The sequence below is a fragment of the Stigmatopora argus genome, chromosome 9 (genome assembly GCF_051989625.1).
Source record: "Stigmatopora argus isolate UIUO_Sarg chromosome 9, RoL_Sarg_1.0, whole genome shotgun sequence".
In the NCBI taxonomy this organism is placed as follows: Eukaryota; Metazoa; Chordata; class Actinopteri; order Syngnathiformes; family Syngnathidae; genus Stigmatopora; species Stigmatopora argus.
Genome location: NC_135395.1, coordinates 19669077 through 19689312, shown reverse-complemented (window position 1 = coordinate 19689312; position 20236 = coordinate 19669077). Strand labels below are relative to the sequence as shown.

Genomic DNA, 20236 nt, shown 5'->3' with positions numbered 1-20236 from the left:
ATAGATGGCGAAATAGAAGAAATAAAACTTTTTTTCCAATCCAATATCCTATTTTTTGTGTTTTTCAGAGGGTTGGAAAGAATTAAGGCCCCCACCCCTCTCTGTCCGTCTCTCTATCCCTTCCCCCTTCGAAATGCGTCTAACTTTACTTCTATTAAACACATTTTATTACTATTAAAACACTAGTTATGTTACTTTGTTAATAGATGGCGAAATAGAAGAAATAAAACATTTTTTTCCAATCCAATATCCTATTTTTTTGTGTTTTTCAGAGGGTTGGAAGGAATTAACGCCCCCACCCCTCTCTGTCCGTCTCTCTATCCCTTCCCCCTTTGAAATGCGTCTAATTTTACTTCTATTAAACGCATTTTATTACTATTAAAACACTAGTTATGTTACTTTAATAGATGGCGAAATAGAAGAAATAAAACATTTTTTTTCCAATCCAATATCCTATTTTTTTGTGCTTTTCAGAGGGTTGGAAGGAATTAACGCCCCCACCCCTCTCTGTCCGTCTCTCTATCCCTTCCCCCTTCGAAATGCGTCTAACTTTACTTCTATTAAACACATTTTATTACTATTAAAACACTAGTTATGTTACTTTGTTAATAGATGGCGAAATAGAAGAAATAAAACATTTTTTTTCCAATCCAATATCGTTTTTGGTGTTTTTTTCTAGAGGGTTGGAATGAATTAACGCCCCCACCCCTCTCTGTCCGTCTCTCTATCCCTTCCCCCTTCGAAATGCGTCTAACTTTACTTCTATTAAACACATTTTATTACTATTAAACCACTAGTTGTGTGTTAATATATGGTGAATTAGAAGAAATAAAACATGTTTTCCAATCCAATATCCTGTTTTTGGTGTTTTTTTCTAGAGGGTTGGAACGAATTAACGCCCCCACCCCTCTCTCTGTCCGTCTCTCTCTCTCTTCCCCCTTCGAAATGCGTCTAATTTTACTTCTATTAAACATGTTATTACTATTAAACGACTAGTTATGTGTTACTTTGTTAATAGATGGCGAATTAAAATAAATAAAACATGTTTTCTAATCCAATATCCTGTTTTTAGGTGTTTTTTTCAGAGGGTTGGAACGAATTAACGCCCCCACCCCTCTCTCTGTCCGTCTCTCTCTCTCTTCCCCCTTCAAAATGCGTCTAATTTTACTTCTATTAAACGCATTTTATTACTATTAAAACACTAGTTATGTGTTAATAGATGGTGAATTAGAAGAAATAAAATATTTTTTCCAATCCAATATCCTGTTTTTGTGTTTTTTTTCAGAGGTTGGAACAAATTAATTTGTTTTTAGTTCATTTCAATGGGAAATGTCCGCTCGAGTTACGAAAAGCTTGACGTACAATCTCAGTCCCGGAACGGATTAAGATCGTATGTCGAGGTACCACTGTAATTGAAATGGATTTGGGGCCTATTATTGTCAATGAAGGTTGGAGAGTTCACGTGATTTGCAAATGAACGTCTTTCTGTCCGCTTTTATTTAGGTTTGACACAAATCCCCACTTCATCGGAATGGCGAGGGTCACTCACAGTGGATCCAGCTAACCCTGGAGCTCCTGGTGGGCCAGGTGGCCCAGGGGGCCCTGGCTGGGAAATCATTTGAACCTGATGGGACAGGAAACAAAGACGCCCAATATGGTCAAGATGTCATGATGTGGACTCCAAGTGCGCTCCACTGACCAAGTTGTCATCCAGTCGGCAGTCGCCTTTTTCTCCTTTGTGTCCGTCCATACCCTGGTTGACACAGCACCAGCTCAACGTCAACATTGCCGTACTTCAATTAGGGATTATGTAGGCTAAGAAAGTGTATTAGCTCAACATACCGGTGGCCCAGAAAGGCCCATCTCTCCCTTTTCCCCTCTTTCTCCCCGTGTTCCTATTTCACCCGCATCGCCTTTAGATCCCTTCAAAAAATTCCGCGGTATACAAATTCATAATAGTAAAACAGCAACATATCAATACATATTTCTAACATTCTTCCTACCCTCTCCCCGTCTACTCCAGCTGGACCAGGTAAACCAAGCTCCCCCTAGAAAAAAAAACAAAAACCACACACACACTAGAGACGGTCTTCGTTAAAGGAGCATTACGGAAGACTAATGGTCAAAAATGGTACTGCAATTCAGTTCATTACGATGTGCACAGCATCCATTCTGCTTCCGGTTGCCAGATAAGATTACGCTGCGTTGTGGCACCATTGCTAACAAATGGCAAAGTGACGTTAGCAACTATCACGTTAATTTTACAACCTAATTCTCTTATATTTAAATAATCAAAGATGTAAAGGATGCTACAGTCTTCATACATAAAGCTTTTAAAAAAAACAGTGAGGGAGGTAGGTTACAACAAAAGAGAAGTTAAAAAAAAGTTGAGTTACTGCTCGACGTGACTTGTTTCCTTCGCCACGATGAAAGAACTAATGCGCTTTTTCTCCATAACATAGCACCGTGACAATATATAGAAATAATATTTCATTCGGTATGGCATTGAGAGCATCCGCAGGGACATCAACACGAGCTTTGTTTTTATTTTAATTGTCAGTTTCCCACACATCTGTCGAGAACACAAATATCAAATCGTTGCAAAGCATCTTGTAAAAATGGGGAAATCTCTGCTTAACCACTGAGAACTGCGTTTGAAGGATTTCCAAACATGTTACTTTCATACCTATTGAAAAACTTGGGCCATTTAATAAAACAGTGAAGCGCAAATCCTCCTATGATGAACATTGCTCAAATGACAAAATATGTACGGCCTCATTTTTGATGATAATAATAATAACAGTACCTTTTCTCCTTGAAGACCAGGGGGACCAGGGGGTCCGGGTGGGCCCTGGTGAAACAAGACAAAAATATAAAGGTTTGCTTTTGCTTCTGATGAACTCTTTAATCGGTTATGTTGATTGCAAAATAGCTATATACAGGTAGCTAGCTAGCAAAAACACCCATACAGTAACCTGTGAGACCATTTTTTAGGCAACATAAACCAAACACGCATTCCAATGGCCTAAAATGGCATAGCACTATAGCGAGTTTCCTCCTAACGACACACATGAAAAAATAATTCAATATAATGTGTTGTGTTTCAACACAAAAAAATACTGCAAAATCACTTATTTAAAGATGTAATTGATAGCACAAGACAGGGAGACTATATTCTTACATAAAAAAATATTGTTCACCTGCTGCATTGGGGAATGTATATAAAAGCCACAATTTTAAGGAGGGCCATTTTTAACTTGATCAGAAACCAATGTCCGTTGAAGTAACAATCAGAAAACGGAAAACATCGGGCTAAATAGGGAACCGTTTTTCGGATAACTCTAGCCTAAAATGACAAAAAAGCAGCCGGAGTATTCGCCGCGGACTTGGCCAAACTATAAACAAAAATACGATAGGTGGGCATTGAGAATTCCTGCCAAGTCTTATGCAAGATAAGTTTTTTTTCTTTTTTTTTCTTGGATTTCATTCATAGAAATTTGATTTAGCGTTTTATCTTTTCTCTATTTTGAAATAAATGACCGTATCGGCCGCATTGTCTTGCAATATGGCGTTTCGTTTTTGTCACCTGGCAGTTTCGTGCATGGCAAGTCTAATTTGTGCGCATGATTCCGTCATCATTTTTTTTTTTGCGACAAATACGGCATATATGCGAGAAAATACGATCTTTTTTTTTCTTCGTGTTGAATGTGCCCTGCTGAATTTGGATGTGTTTTAAGAGAGAGTTAAAAAAAACAGAAACGAGGCAAAGAGCCACTGTTTACACAAAATATGGTACGAAGCAAAGAGCTGCATTGATTTTGGCCGGGAGCCCCATGCGCCTCGAGGGCCGTGTGTTCGCCACCCTTGCTATAGACTATCAGAGCGGACCAGTTGACTAAAACGATGGTAAAAGTGTTGTACTGGAAGTCGAGACCTTTAACACAATGTTAGTTTGGTGGGAATAACCAGGATGGGCCCTTATGTTTTCTGCGATATTTTTTTCCAACGTGCGTATTAGTCACTGTTGACACCGACCGGCACAGAGCATGCAAAAAAATGTTGCAAATTACCGAAATACTGATCGTGTTGATGGCCTGTGGAACAGAAAAAAAATGATGCAGAATTGTTTTTTCTTCTCACACCAAAAATGAATATATGATCTCATCTCTTTTTCTGAAGCGCTTTAACCTCACTAGGGTCGCGGGGAGTGCTGTAGCCTATCCCAGCTGACTACGGGCCAGAGGCGGGTGTCAACACCCCGATTTGGTGGCCAGCCAATCGCAGAGCACAAAGAGGCAAACAAGCATTCACGCTCACACTCATACCTAGGGGCAATTTTGAGTGTCCAATCAGTCTCCTCCGATGCATGTCTTTGGAAAGTGGGAGGTGGGAGGTAAACAGAGTACCTGGAGAAAACCGATGCAGGCCCGGGGAGAACATGGAAACTCCACACAAGTGGACCGACGTGGATTTGAAGCCAGGTACCCACCCCACTGTGAGGCTGACGCGCTAACCACACATCCGCCGGGCCGCCCAGTGAGTACTAGACATATTATAAGATGATACAAACTATTGATAGGCTAGCCAAATGACGTGGAACGACAGTTCCAATTAAATGGGGACGTTGGGTCAAATTTGAAAGAAAAAAACCCCCTATGCCTATCCAATGATTTTGGAAAATCCTTTTCAACTCGTGTTCCAGTAATCCACATTCGTAAATGATAAAGAAGTTAATTTGTTTGCAAATATCCACTCAATAGGAATGTGACAATGCGACAACTCTCATAAGCCTTTTGGGTACTACAATGAATTGGTGAAGCTTTGCATGTGGAAGTCTTTCCTACTTTTTTAACTTTTAATTTATCGTCCAGTTGTCATATTTTGCGCTCCATGACGAGGCACACATTTTCAGTGGGCGAGCCAACACGCCTTTACTGCCAGGTTGCCGTGGCAATACATGGAAGGATGCTACTTAAATAAATGTTTTCTTTTTTTGGACGCTTGGTCAAAAAAATGAACATGATAGTTTCCTTCCCATAACTGGGACATTTAGCATGCTTCTTTAATAATCCATCATGACACTCACCTGTTTCCAATGACCCGTTTACCAGTGGAATGTTCAGAAAACATGTTGTTGTTTTTTAAGCATTGCTTAACTATTCAACCATTTGTTGGATTTGTCCCAGATTTTTTGTAACATGATGCAGGATTCAAGTAGGAAAGTCAAAACAATAAAATGAATCAGTTTGAATAAGAAATGTCTAAATGCCTGAATGTCAAAAAAGGGTTGAAATGGATTCCCGTATTGCGCAAAAATGAGGCGTCATCTTCACAGATGCTTGAGCAAATAAATTCAAAACCATGGTCACTTTTTACAGACAACACAAATGATCAAAATGATAAGGAATAGCCTTCTTTAAATCAAGCCGATACTCACCTGGAATGCATCAAGAAGCTTCCCATTGAAGTCAATGATATCCGAGGAACCCGACACCCCCTTTTCTCCGGGATAGCCCTGATTTTTTTAAAACATCAAACGCACAGTCATATCACAAAATACATGCAGAGTTACAATAACTAGTTGACTAATAGTCAACACTTTAAGATAATAAGCCCCCAGTTGGTGTAAAAAGAGCTGAGAGCCTAAATGACGCACTTTAGTAACTAGGGGTGTGACAATACGGTAACCAATCAAATATTGGACCAATGGCCACAAGAAGACAAAGGATTTGGACTAAAACTCCCATAAACCTGTTTTTGGTATTTATATAGAGCAGAGAGGAAACATTTGAACTGTGAGTACAGTACAGTAATCCCTCGATTATCGCGACTTCACTTATCGAGAACGCAGTACTTTCCGATTTTTCCCCTGCTAGTAATGATTTAAAAATATGATATAATATAGATTTTTTTTTTGAAGTTCATAAAAATGTGAAAATCTACAAATCCACCCTGAAACTCGTAAGCGGAAGCCACTCTTGCTACGAGGGCTCAGCACTGAAGTTTTTTTTAAATAGGGGTGACCCTACGATATATATATATATATATATATATATATATATATATATATATATATATATATATATATATAAATATATATATATATAAATATATATATATATATATAAATATATATATATATATATATATATATATATATATATATATATATATATATATATATATATATATATATATATTTATCCACTTACCATGGGACCTTGGTGTCCTATGGCTCCTTTATCTCCCTGTGTGGTACATTATTATTTAAAAACTTACAAACTAGATATTCAGAAGTATAAATGAAATATTTATCAATTTCATTTTGGTTTACCTTCAAACCTGGTAATCCATCCATGCCCTTCTCCCCCTTTTCCCCAGTTCCCGGCTCTCCCTATTCATACACAAAAAAATAAAATAAGTGCTCTGGCATATGATCTATGAACTACTATATATATATACATATATATATACATATATATATATATACATATATATATATATATATATATATATATATATATATATATATATATATATATATATACATACATATATACATATATACATATATATATACACATATATACATATATATACATATATATATATATATATATATATATATATATATATATATCCATCAAATGAAAAATGAATTTGGAAAAAAAATACTGAATTTGTACATACCTTTGTTCCTGGGGGACCCTGCGGGCCAGTATATCCAGGTTCCCCATCTTCTCCCTGAATGCGAGCACCAATACAATGTTTTTTTTATTTTTATTTAAAAGCTATTTTCAAACCGACAATAAATCAGCGTACACCTCACCGCTTTTCCGGGGAATCCTGGAGCTCCCTGAAGCACAGCATACAAGAAAAAAAAAAACATTTCACAGCATATTCGCCCAACAAAAAAACAAGCATTTATCAACAACAAAAACGAGATAGCTCAAGATTCAAACTCAAAAATAGAATGAAACTTAGTTTACCTCTTTGCCATCGCGACCAGGAAAACCCTGAATTGCAAAGAAAAAAATGAAGGACTTTATTTGTAGTACAGTCATACCTCGTCATACGACCGCTCGTCATACAATATTCTCGTTTTACGACGGAAATTTCCATCGAATAATTTGCCCGTGATGCGATCAAAATTTCGTGATGCGACCAAGCCAGGTGGCCATGGCACGCACTGTCTTTTTTGCATCTCTTTCGTGTATAACAATATCTACGAGCACCAAATGAGTTATTCAGACCAGGAAACGCACGACGCGCATGCGCGGGAAAAAGAGGGCTTTCTGGGTAATGAAGTATACTCGTGCACACAACACCGACCGATAGGCAAAGGCACTCTTTCTCAGAATAAAACTTCATTAGAACATCAGGAGCACTGGCTCGCAACTCCCCGCAATAGCATCCCCGGTAGCAACTCTATCGTAGGCGCCGTTCAAAGCGGTTGCGACCACAGATGCTACAAGCTAAAAGGGAGCCGCGAGCCAGCGCCCCCCGATGCTCCCATGAGCAGCGGAGCAATCGCTGATAAAAGACTGCTTCTCGTTGGCAAGTGGTCGTGCGTTATCCGATTGTGAGGACATTTGTGTGCATCATTTTCGGAATATTTTGAAGGGAATAGTACAACAGCAAACAGCCCATCGATAGCAAACGTGAGGGTGGAGTGTTTGTTCCGTTTACCAGTGCGTTGTCGTGGGGGACAAAAAACGAAGTAACCCCCCCCCCGCCTCTTTTGTGCGTCTCTCTCTCCCCCCTCGGCGAAACCCGCCCAATTTTAGTTAGATTAAACACATTTGATTACTATTAAACCACTAGTTATGGGTTACTTTGTTAATAGATGGGGAATTAGAAGAAATAAAACATTTTTTTCCAATCCAATATCCTGTTTTTGGTGTTTTTTCAGAGGGTTGGAACCAATTCATTTGTTTTCCATTCATTTCAATGGGAAACGTCCGCTCGAGTTACGAGAACCTCGTCATACGATCTCAGTCTCGGAACGGATTACGATCGTATGTCGAGGTACCAATGTATTCAATTTCACTCATGTTGCTCTTTGTATGACCACTACGGGGCGCCATTCAACAAGGCAAACGGCAATATTTGAAACGCAAGATTAGTCACTTAGAAAAAGATTCTCACTCAGCCAATACATGAATGACATGAATGTAATCGCCGCTGGACTTTTAAGGAATTTAAATAACTTCCTGCATATCTTAAAAATTAAAAATCACTCACACCTCACTTGGAGGAATAATTTATCAGCACATCACAAAAAAAGTTCATGACCCCAAAATTCCTTCCTGCATGGCTTTCCATTTTATTCTAACTTTTTGCATGAAGGAAATCGCCTCGGTGGAGGAGTGGTTAGCATGTTCACATCACAGTTCTGAGATCGATGGCTCAATCCCCGGTGAGTTCCGACATCCCCGTGTGGAGTTTGCAAGGGTTCCTTCCGCATGCCCGTGTGGGTTTTTTTTAACGGGTGCTCCGGTTTACTCCCGCACCCCAAAAAAAACATGCATGCTAGGCTACTTTAGGACTCTAAATTGTCCCAAAGAAGAATAAATGGTTGTCTCATTGCGCCCTGCAATGGGCGGTCCACCAATTCAGGGTGTCCCATTGACGGCTGGGATAGGCTCCAGCACCCTCCTTGTGAGATGGAGAACAATTGAACGCAAGAGGGGAAGAACAACGGCCCGAGTGTTGATTGAGATTGTGTAAAATGAGCTCAAAAGTCAAAATCCTATATCCTAAACACCATCTTGCACTTCTGGTAGCAATTAGACTCATTTTAAGTAAACAATACGTGGTGAGGGTTAGTTAACTAACCACTTGGCCACTTTCAGCGTCTCAACATCTGTTCTCAAGTCCTACATATGCCAGGGAATTTTTTTTTATGGCTTTACAAACTCCAAATAGCGCAGTGCGCCAATTAGAATTTGGGAGGAAACCAGAGAACCCAGAGAAAAGCCACGCAGGGGTCACGAACACTAACCCGCAGGGCACAAGGAGACAGATAATACATGGCTAGGAGGAGGAGGAGTGGTTAGCATGTTCGCCTCACAGTTATGAGCTAGGGTTAGGCAATTCAGAGTGTTCAAGCAGCTAGCCTAGCGAGCCTGACTTTGGAATTTTGGAGGAAACCGGAATACCCGGAGGAAACCCACGCAGGCCCGGGAGAACATGCAAACTGCACACAGGCGGACTGACCTGGATTTGAACCCAGGACCCCATAGCTGGGAGGCCGACACGCTAATCACTCACGCCACTGGGCCGCCTCATTAATATATGATGTCCCTTATTAATAAATAAATGACATGCTCAAAGAAATAGAGGATACTAAACTGGAAGTGCAACTGGTGCAACTAGTGTTGCTATCTGTCAAAATAAATGGAGTAAAATCTTAATTTCAACTGCTGTTTAATGGCAAACGACTGGAAAAATTAGATGACATTGTGTCCGAACTATAAGTCACACTTTTTTTCCTCATTTGGCTATGCTTGTCACTAACATTCCATTTTCTTTCTTCTCACTCTGGCTGTAGTTATCTAAAAAACTGTTACATTGAAAAATGCCTATTTAATGGTAAGTTAGTTGCTAACATGAGGATGTGCAGGTTTGGCATGGGTGTCACATGACATCAGGCAATTCTTACTTGTTCTCCAGCTGGGCCGCGAGGACCATCCTTGCCAGTGTTGCCAGGGGGGCCTCTGGGACCCGGGGGGCCGGGAGGACCGGGGGGACCAGCGGGTCCGGCCTGGCCTTGGTCACCCTGAGAACATCCACAAAGAGGAAAAGAAGAAAAAAAAACGGAGATAAGTTCCCCATTTTTCAAAATACAAGTTGCACCAGAGTAAGCAGCACGAGCCAAAGAATGCAAGATGAAAAGGAAAATATATATTTATAAATCACACTGGAGCATAAGTTGCATTTTTAATAAAAAATAATAATAAAAAAGAATAAGCATTATACATTAAAGTATAAGTACAATAGAGAACACTAGACAAAAGAGTTATGTCGCCTTTTTGGTTTACTATTGCTTAAAAAATGATTAGCGGTCGAGAGTCAGAGTGAAAATAAGAAAATAAAAGCTCTATATAATAAAAGCTCGTTATAATAGAAGTCACACTGGAATAAGAGTCACAGGACCAGCCAGAGTATGACAAAAAATGCAATTTATACTCCGGAAAATACGGTATTCCACCATCAAACTATTTTCCCTGCTTTTTCGGATCAACCTTTCAGTGCCAAAAGTAAAAAAACAGAAACCAAAGTGTTGAAGGTCTTTTTTTAAAAAAAAAAAAAAAAAAAAAATATGGTTAAACGTGGCAGCTTTGGGCATTTTTTGCTCGGATTGCTGTTGCTAAAGTCACAAAATGATGACCTCTGTCCAGTTGATGGAAGAGGCGAGAAGGCCCCAAAAAGCAAAACACTGTAAATCTGACAGTCACAAGCAGCCCACGCTGGAACCAAATGTTTGTCTTGGCAGCCGCGGCTGCAAAAGTGTCACAAAATGGCAGAAATCATTTCATTTCAGAGCTCCAACTTCAAAATCACCAAATTGCCTGACACTCCTAGTCCTTTTTTCACTTTAGATGCCTGGCATCCAAAGATATAATCACCAGTCCCTAAAGCTCAAAAGTTGTGGAATTTGATTGTCTGGAATATTGATTTTGGGCATCTTATGTTTTCATTTCTGTCAGTCACATGAAATATTTTTTGAAGTCGGAGACATTAAAACCAAAATGAAGCAAACGAGGTGGTCCCATCACTCTTCCAAGATTGTTTTAAGTGCGAATGTGTGACAGTAAAACAATGCCGTCCACTTGGACCGCTTGAGTCGCTATTATATTCTTTAAAAATTCATTATATATATATTTTTTAAGCTCATTAAATAAATAAATCGCCCACGTGCCCTATTCTTCGGACTATAATTCGCACTAACCCCCCCCCCCGAGTTTGACTGGGCCTGTGACTCATTTTTTTGTTATGTTGTTTTTAGCCCAACCCCTTAAAAACAGCTAATATGTTACATACATAGGTGCCTGTTTGTCTGTTGTTCCCTAGTTTACTATTATTTTAACATATGTTTGTCCTTTGTTTCTGATCAATTAAAAAATGGTCCAGCAAAATGCGCTTTCTACTCCGATGTGACTTCAATATTTCATTGGCTAGTGCAAGTTACAGTCCAAAAAAATAGTCATCGATTTAAAAGGCCATGTTCATTTAATGCCCTGAGCGGGATTTGTGAAAATTAAAATAAAAGACAACAATAACACACATGAGTAAGGAAAAGTTGGATGGTGGAATTAAAGGGTTAAAAGGAAACACATCACATAGGTGTGGGTATACCTTCAGAAAACGTCTCTGAAAGGTGCTGGATTGGTCTCCAGAGAGAAAGCTATGATCGTATCTTGGATAGACCATCTGGGGGGGAGGGGGGGTCGTGGGTTGTGGTGGAGCAATGGAGGCAGAAAATGAAGAGAAAGGAAGACAAAAGGAAAGGTTATGAAGGTCAAGGTGAAGAAATTGGGAGAGAAAATCGGAGGAGAACAGCTGCGGGAAGAAGACAGGAGCAATGGCTGCCGGGAGGCCAACCCAGAGCGCAAAAAAAATAGAGATTGAGATTGCAGTGGCTGCCGAGAGTTCCCTGCTAAGAACAAACCTTGACGGTGAGAATCTGATTACTGTGCAGTCCTGCATATGTGCTGTAGTTAGGCGGACCCTGAGAAGAGGAAGTGACAGGTGAGCACCTTCCATGGGGTTAGCTTAGCAACGTATGCTAGCTATGGGAAAGCAGAATACAATAGGGGATTCAAACAAAGCCTTGGTGAGTTTACTATGTTTGGTCTGGCCACTAAAATAGGCCTTTTACCATAAAGTTCACTTTTTTTTATGGATGGATGGATGGTGTACAGTGTCAGTTTTTATTCATCCAACTGTAGTGTTTGTCTGGAGTTGTTGAGATTAAGTTTGAATGCCGTTGCCATCCTGCGATTGTCATAGGTCCTCAGGACCGCGCCCCCACCTGACAAAGGCCCTCCAAATGATGGATCGACAGGAAGTTAAAGGTTGATAAAGATTCATGGTCATTTCCCCGTTTGCTTGTTTTCTCGTTGGCTCGGAGGAGGAAGGAACTACTTACTCTGTCATTTCGCTACTTGTACTGTAAAGGGTTCAATTATTTGAATATTAAACTACCAACTAGTATTTTATTTGGAAAAAGCTAAGCTAGATTTGGAGCTGCTTTCCAAAAGCACACGTTCCATAATCTATATACCGATGTAAAAAAAAAAATTGAATGATAAGAGGATATTTACCCTATTTTCTCACATGTTAGCTGCCTCCAGGTACAAGCTGTACTCTTAAAATTGTTAAATTTGACAATTTCTCTTGTATAAGACACCCCCTGATTCACCATTTTCCCCTTCATATTTATTATTATATAGATCACTTATTATTTATAATTCATCAGGACTCTGAACTTGCGGTAGCACGACACACAATATCTTCTGTGTAATAACTTCGGGGTGAGGTAACATGAAGGACGTTGGGCGGTGATCTGCCTCCTACTGGCTGACTGAAGTTAAATGAGGAGACAGTGGGAGGTAAGTGATCCGTTTTTTTTTGTTTTTTGTTTTTTCTTTCTTTGTCGGCATCTGCAAACTTTTTCTGCAGTCGCCGGGATTTAATAATAATAATAATCGGACATAGGCCCTGTCGTCATTATCAACAACAAAAAAGCCTACTTGTCATCATAACCAGAAACTGCGTATGACGAAATTGGTGGTGCTTCTCCATAAGCTACATTTACTCGGCAAAAGACCTAAATAAGTGATAGTTACGGACTTGTAATTGGCATTCTGCTGTTATGGATACAGGTATGCACTTACCTCTCACTGTCTTTCACTTACCTTCAGTCAGCTAGTAGGAGGCAGATCACCACCCAAACATCTTTTCATATTACCTCAGAAGGGAATGTGTGTGTGTTGTGTTACCGCAAATTTAGAGTTCTGATGGATGTGGGGGAAAAACTGTCCTTAAGCCTATTTGTCCGTACTTTGTGGGACCTATAGCGTCTGCCAGAGGGCAGCAGCTGGAACAGATTGTGACCAGGGTGGTAAGGGTCCCCTATGATGTTCCTGGCTCTGCTGAGGTAACGAGGGCTGGCAATGTCTTCCAGTGAGGGCAGAGAGCGGCCGACAATCCTCTGGGCAGTGTTAATCACTTTCTGCATGGCCTTTTTGTCTGCCGCCGTGCTTCCAGCGTACCACACTGTGATGCAGTACGCCAGGATGCTCTCTACAGTGGTTCTATAGACGGTTATCAGAAGCTTGGTGCCCAAGTTGTTCTTCCTAAGTACCCTGAGGAAATGGAGTCGTTTCTGAGCCTTCTTCACTACTGCCGTGATGTTTGTAGACAATGAGAGCTTATCCGTGACGTGACGTGGACCCCCAGGAATTTAAAGGACTGGACCCTGTCTACACATACTCCATTTATGAGGAGTGGGGCCAGATCTGTGCCGTGTTTGCGAAAGTCCAGGATTAGTTCTTAGTTTCCGTGGTGTTTAGTGTGAGATTGTTCACCGCGCACCACCAAGACAGTTTGTTGACCTCATCTCTGTAGGCCGACTCATCCCCTCCTGAGATGAGTCCGACCACAGTGGTGTCGTCAGCGAATTTGATGATGGCGTTAGACTGGTGGCTCGGTGTACAGTCGTATGTGTACAGGGAGTACAGAAGAGGACTCAGTACACAGCCTTGAGGGGAGCCAGTGCTCAGTGTCATGGAGGAAGAGAGGTGGGGACCAAGTCTAAGAGTCTGTGGAAGAATGCCAAGGAGTCTGAAATGATCACTTATTTGGGACTTTTGCCGGGAAAGCGCACCTTGTGGAGAAGCACTACCAATTTCGTCACACGCAGCCTGGTATGATGACAATTAGGCTTTCGTTGAGTCAATGATGATGACAAAGACTATGTCCGATTATTATTATTATTATTATTATTATTATTATTATGATTTATGGTTTGATAGGGAGTACTGATGTGCTACTTTGAAGGGAAAATCTGAAGAAAAATCATGGCATGTGGTATTTCTGAGATACTGTATGAATCCAAAGGATCGTCTGTTGGATTGAACATTCCAAAGGGGTGTTGCCTGCACGTAGACAAATTCAAAAGGCAAGTCAGGTGAGCAGTACAACCAGGAAGTGTGTCCGTAGCGGTCTAGTTTGTCATCCCTAGGTAAGATGGCAGCGCCCTGAGCAAGCAATGGGAGGCACAAGTAAGTGACTTTTTTCAAGGTACGGTTAATAGAAAGTATACGATGCCAAAATAAGCCATTTGGGCCTCATGCGCTTTCACCCCGCTTTCACCCCGCTTTCACCCCGCTTTCACCCCGCTTTTACTCACGCGACGCGACCTTCTATTTTTGGCACAACAAAAGCAAATATTCGGAATTCACGGGCTACGTGACTTCTTCAAAGAATCCGCGGTGTAAAACTCAGGGGGCCTATTTTTAAAACCAAGGCGCATGAAAATAATTGCATATGGTGTCCCGCGGAGTGGAATGATATCACGGCAAACGGCGAGAGCGACAACACGGGCCAGATACAAAACCCAGCCCTTCCTCTTTGTTGCCATAAAAATCAAAGTTGGAAATATTTCCCTTTGCCCGCCCGCATATTATTATCGAGCATGCATTTCTACCTAGAAGAAAGTTGCCATAAAAGTTTTGTCTTGCAAAAAACTTGGATGTAAATGGCTCATTCAAAAAAATGTAGACTGTCTTACCCTTGGCCCAATGTCTCCTTGGTCACCCTGGGTACAAATGGGAAAAGAAAAAATATTGCATTATTATTCATTCATTTTCTGAACCGCTTTATCCTCACTAGGGTCGCGGGCAGTTGCCGGAGCCTATCCCAGCTGACCTCGGGCGGGGGACAACACAGAATCGGTGGCCAGCCAATCGCAGGGCATGATGAGGAGATAAGCAACCGTCCGCGCTCACACTCGTACCTAGAGGCAATTTAGAGTGTTCAAACAGCTAGCCTAGCAGGCATGTTTTGGGAATTTGGGAGGAAACCGGAGTACCCAGAGAAAACCCGCACAGGCCCGGGAGAACATGCAAACTCCACACAGGTGGACCGACCTGGATTTGAACCCAGAAGCCCAGAACTGTGATGCACTGTAACCACTCATCCGCCGGGCCACCCTGCATTATTGTGTTTTTTTGTTGTTGTTGTTAGGATTACAAATGTCATGTAGTGTGGCAGTTTTAGAAGAAACAAAAGTGTTGCGTGTAGAAAGTTCCCTAACTATCTCTGCATGTGGTAATTCGAACCAAGCGACAGCTGATTGTTGCTTCTTAGCTGACAGAATGCTCTCATCGCGTCTCATGATCAAATATAGGGTGCCAACTTTCAAGACCGGGGGGTACGCCGCGTCACCCGTTCCCATGCGGACTCTGACGGACGCCGTTTGTGTCAACTACCTTGTTCGCCGCAGACCAAATTTGAGCGGGAGGCGCACAATGTGGCAAAATCTCGGCACGAGCGCCCGAAAACATCTTGCTGCGGTGGAGGCCCGTGAAGCCGTTTCGTGCCCGTGAAGCCGTTTCGTGCCCCCACGCGGGAATGCGCCAAGGCACGTGTGATCTATGGCGGTCAATGTGAACGTGGGTGGGTGGCTGAAGAAACTAACTGAGTTTGATTTATTTCATAAGGGGGACTCCCTTGGTGGCATCTGCACGGTACCCGGACATTTCGTCGACGGACAATTCGTCGCCGGACGCTTGGTCGCCAGACAATTCGTCAACCGGACATTTCGTCGACGGACAATTTGTCGCCAGACAGTTCGTCGAACGGACATGTCGCCGGACGATATGTCGACTGGATATTTAGTCGAAGAGCGTTTTTGTCGAACGGTTGCTTCCTCGCGAACGATTGTTTTGTTGCATAAATAATTTGTTGAAAGCGATCAACCAGGCAATCTCTCTCTCTCTCTCAAAACTATAATCCTTCTAACCTTAACCACTAGCCCCTAACCCTAATCCTAATCACTGGCCTTAACCACTATCCCCTAGCCCTAATTCTAACCACTAACCTTAGCCACTATCCCCTAACCCTAATTCTAACCACTAACCTTAGCCACTATCCCCTAACCCTAATTCTAACCACTAACCTTAACCACTATCCCCTAACCCTAATTCTAACCACTAACCTTAACCACTATCCCCTAGCCCGCGACGAATTGTCCGTCGACGAAATGTCCGGTCGATGAACTGTCTGGCGACGAAGTGTCCGGCGACGAATTGTCCGTCGACAAAGTGTACGGCGACAAATTGTCCGTCGACCAAATGTCCGGTCACGCATCTGCACATTTAACAGTATTGTCCCAGTTCAGGCATTTGTGTTTTTGAAATATCTGACACCAGTGATGCGTTTTTGGCTTTCTGTCCGCCCCTCTAACCCCTGTCCCATCAGTTGTGTTTGTTAATTGAGGGCTGGGTTAAGCGGTTCATGTCGAAATGTACCTTTTCTCCCTTGGGCCCAACCGGTCCCTGTGGAAAGGAGGTGGAGACAAATGGTCAAAGATAAGTCAACGTGTAGTATCCCAAAATGGCACCCGACAGCATGACGTCAAATTCAAGATAAGGCAGTTATGCATTTTTGGTTTAGGGTTGGAAGAGGTTTCCGCATCAAGAAGACACTTAAACATACCTGTCAACCCCGGCCAATTGCTCCCCTATTTAATGATTTCAAATCCCCTTATTGAGCGATTAAAAAAAAAAAAAACTACAAATGCAACGCTGCACATATTTACTCACATAAAAGTCTAACATTTTCTCCAAAGTGGATGGGGTGCCCAATCAGTATGCACAAAATTCAAGATTCTGTAGATGTCGCTGTACAACGTCGACAGCTCCATCGTCTGGGTACATCGCTTGCCGACGACGCACTCTATTTATAGAGTGAAAAGGCGGACGAGTGAAAGGGGATATGGTGACCCAGACCATCCGGATTAGAGCCGAAATGCTTCAAACGAGATCGGCTTTACAAAAAAGTTGTTATGCGGCGTGCCGTACACAATTAGAAATGATCGAAAAACGTATAAATGACGTATAGGTTGACAGGTTTGCTTTTACGCCATCTTTGCGTGTGGCCAGTCTACCTGGCTTCCCTTGAGACCCGGCAGTCCCTGAAAGGAGTTAAAAGACAGACAGTTAGAGTTGCACACTTGAAACATGTTCCGTACTAGTGATTCATGCTCTACTTACTGGTTTGCCATCCAAGCCCAGTGGACCCTGTTCGGAGAGCCATCAAGAGAATCAATCAAGCAAACAAACAAACAAAGTTTGACATTTTAGGAAAAGACACTCATTCCTCGTTCCTAGTCCACGCAAAATAGTCTGGTATTTGCCATACCAAAATGACACCCCACCCTAAACAACCATTAGTATTAATAAAATACAGTATTTTACACAATGTTTTTGCACTTCTGGTTATCTTTTTTATTTTATTTTTTTGCTTTAGCAAACAGACATTTCAAACAAGAGATGGGCTTCAACATGAGCTCATTGTTCTTTGACAATTTTGATTGATGAATTCATCTCAGAATAAAAATGGGTTTACGTACTCAACACTTTTCTGCTTGTTATGTCACTGGCCCAAATATAAGACCCAGAAAGGAAGAGGAAGTGGCGGGTGGAAAATTAAAAGAAATGAGAAAATCAAAATCAAGGCATGTGCTGTCGTCCAATCGATTTGAGGTGGGAGGCTCGGCAGCCAATGAACCAACGCTCCCAGTTCAAATGAATTGGGCGTCTACGAGTGACAAACCTATTCAAATTCACAGCAGAATGATGAAATGTTGGATAAACCACACCTGATAAATCATCCAACATACAATTGTTGAAATACATACAAGAGATGTTAAAGCAATAAAGCATCAAAATTGATTGGAGGAAGAACAAGAAGAACAAGATGGAGATTTTACTTTGACCTGCCCCGTTCGTTCATTTGGATCAGTGTGACAGCGTTACAAAAATATGGCAAACATTCATTTCATATCCGTTTTTACATGCCTCGTGACTCGTCTACGATTGAATTTCCTCACCTTCTCTAAGTGTGTAAACTCAATCTTTTGTTTGTGAAACAACCATTTTTCAAAAGAGAAATTTTTTTTAATAGCGCAACAATTGTCTTTTGGTTCTAAACAAGCAGGTGAGACCGGCGAATTAAAGCTCAAAAGTGTGAAAACAGCACAAGTATAGTCCATCACGTTAACCGTAATCCCCCAAATGCTGCAACAACAAAAAAAGTCTCCAAGAAGTCAATAAAGTGCCTTGAAAAGCCCTTCGGACCACTCGAACATGAAGCTGGATAAAACATTTCCAAAATAGTTACAAGCCCAACACTGACTTCCTCCCATCAGAAGCAGACACAATTTCAAGAGAAGTGTTTTTACGGGCTCCCTCGGGTCCAACTTAAAATTCAAGCAAGCACAAATCCATCACCATGATCTGGCCTTAAATAGTTTATTCACGTATAATGTGTTTTTTCTTCTTCTTCTTTTCTTTCCCTCGATCACACACCTGGGTGCCCGTGGGAGAAATATAGACGAGGAGAGACGGAATGGAAGTTTCTCTTTCTTCCAAAGCGTTGATCGGAACCCACCAGGGGGATATCCATGTAAATCAAAATATGCGCTAAACAGAGATACGCTTTCAAAAACGTCCACGTGCGTTTAGCTTCAGAGGTTTTGGATATTGTCAGAATGTACTATTCCAGGGTTAGCGAACACGTTTGTCAAATTCAAATTTCAACTCTACAGCTTGAATACTTACTTCATTCAGATGCTGCCTGAAGGCAAAATCATTAGCTTTGGTTGACAGGTTAGCGAGGTCATCATTTCACAATACATATAGGATTTTTTAGAGTTGAATATTTACAATTGACTAAATGTCAACACAGTAATCCCTCAAATATCGCGGTTAATGTAGGCCAGACATCGAAAAATGGCAAAGTAGGATCACCTCCATTATAACTACCTACCTAGAGGAAAAAAATAGAGGCTTATATCGGAAAATGTCCGTGTTGTAACAATTAGCTACACAATGCCTATGAACCATTTTCCGCTAAAAGGATGAAATTTCGCTCGGTCGTCGCAATGTCGTATTCTGCCCGGCAGCGAAATGGGATTCAAACGGTCGAGTCAAGCACCTCCCAGGCGACGGCGCGCCCGGCGGCCCAGCGACGGAGGACGACGGCCCGCCGTGTGTCACAAAGCGCCATCGGCGTGTAAACACACTGGCCGCGCGTATCAATTACCATCATTTGGTGTGTGTTTTCCATCCCGCAGAGTTGTGTCAATATGTTAGATGTTGATTATTTGACAGCAGGAAGGCTCCGGCCTCCGACCCTTGCTTGATTTATGAGACGGGGAAGGCGCCGCTAGATTTTCACAAAGCGCGTCATCAACTGTTTATTTGATGAAAACTAATGCAATACATTAGCCTAACGAGGGAGCCACACGCAAAGCAACGGGCACGTTACAATTTCATAGATTACATTCAAAATAGAAAACAAGTTTGGTATACGAATGGGGAAACATCATTAGCATTAGCCACCACAATGTATAATATTAATAAGAAAGGGAGTGTTTTGGAAGCTGCACAACCTGCCTGGCAAAAATTGGATTCCTACAACAGTAATTGGGCTTATCATTGAAACACCATGTTGCAAACTCTTATTTAAGTACAACAACAGATATTGTTGCCTAGCAACCCTAAAAAAACAAATATCCATCCATTTAGTGCTAGACCGCGTATCCTTGTCAGGGTTGCGGGGTGCTGGAGCCTATCCCAACTGACATGGATCCAAAGGCAGACTAACTACGTCCTAAAATGGTCGCCAGTCAGTCGATCATTCACACATTAAAATACCACCGCCACCGAGTGGGAATCGAACCCACGGCAAAGTCAGGCTAAAGAACCACTGCCCCACTAAAGAAAATATTTGTAAAATCTTTTCACAGAAGTCGATTCATTTTGAAAGACAACTGCTTTTCCTTTTTCTTTGCCCTCATCCATTAAAAAAAAGCAAAATGGCTTCATTTTGTTGTCCACCAAGCCTTTTTGCAAACCAAATAGCAGCCATTAAAATACAGACGTCCACGAGAAGAAGAAGAAGAAGAAGAAGAAAAACCAAACAGAACTTTGAAAGCCCC

At 41.5% G+C, this 20236-nt stretch overlaps 1 protein-coding gene across 1 annotated transcript in view; it reads right to left on the bottom strand.

Moving 5' to 3' along the window:
- LOC144082398 (uncharacterized) overlaps positions 1 to 20236 on the bottom strand; it is a 77747-nt gene that overhangs the window by 12365 nt on the left and 45146 nt on the right. Inside the window, exons 7-23 of the mRNA XM_077609550.1 lie at positions 17286 to 17312; positions 17180 to 17206; positions 16542 to 16568; positions 14801 to 14827; positions 11362 to 11436; positions 9665 to 9781; positions 6990 to 7016; positions 6830 to 6856; positions 6691 to 6744; positions 6335 to 6394; positions 6213 to 6248; positions 5438 to 5515; positions 2807 to 2851; positions 2004 to 2048; positions 1843 to 1923; positions 1700 to 1753; positions 1550 to 1624 (exon numbers count right to left, since the gene is read on the bottom strand). Of these exons, the coding sequence (XP_077465676.1) occupies positions 1550 to 1624; positions 1700 to 1753; positions 1843 to 1923; positions 2004 to 2048; positions 2807 to 2851; positions 5438 to 5515; positions 6213 to 6248; positions 6335 to 6394; positions 6691 to 6744; positions 6830 to 6856; positions 6990 to 7016; positions 9665 to 9781; positions 11362 to 11436; positions 14801 to 14827; positions 16542 to 16568; positions 17180 to 17206; positions 17286 to 17312 (882 nt within the window). The remainder of the gene's footprint in view (positions 1 to 1549; positions 1625 to 1699; positions 1754 to 1842; positions 1924 to 2003; positions 2049 to 2806; positions 2852 to 5437; positions 5516 to 6212; positions 6249 to 6334; positions 6395 to 6690; positions 6745 to 6829; positions 6857 to 6989; positions 7017 to 9664; positions 9782 to 11361; positions 11437 to 14800; positions 14828 to 16541; positions 16569 to 17179; positions 17207 to 17285; positions 17313 to 20236) is intronic.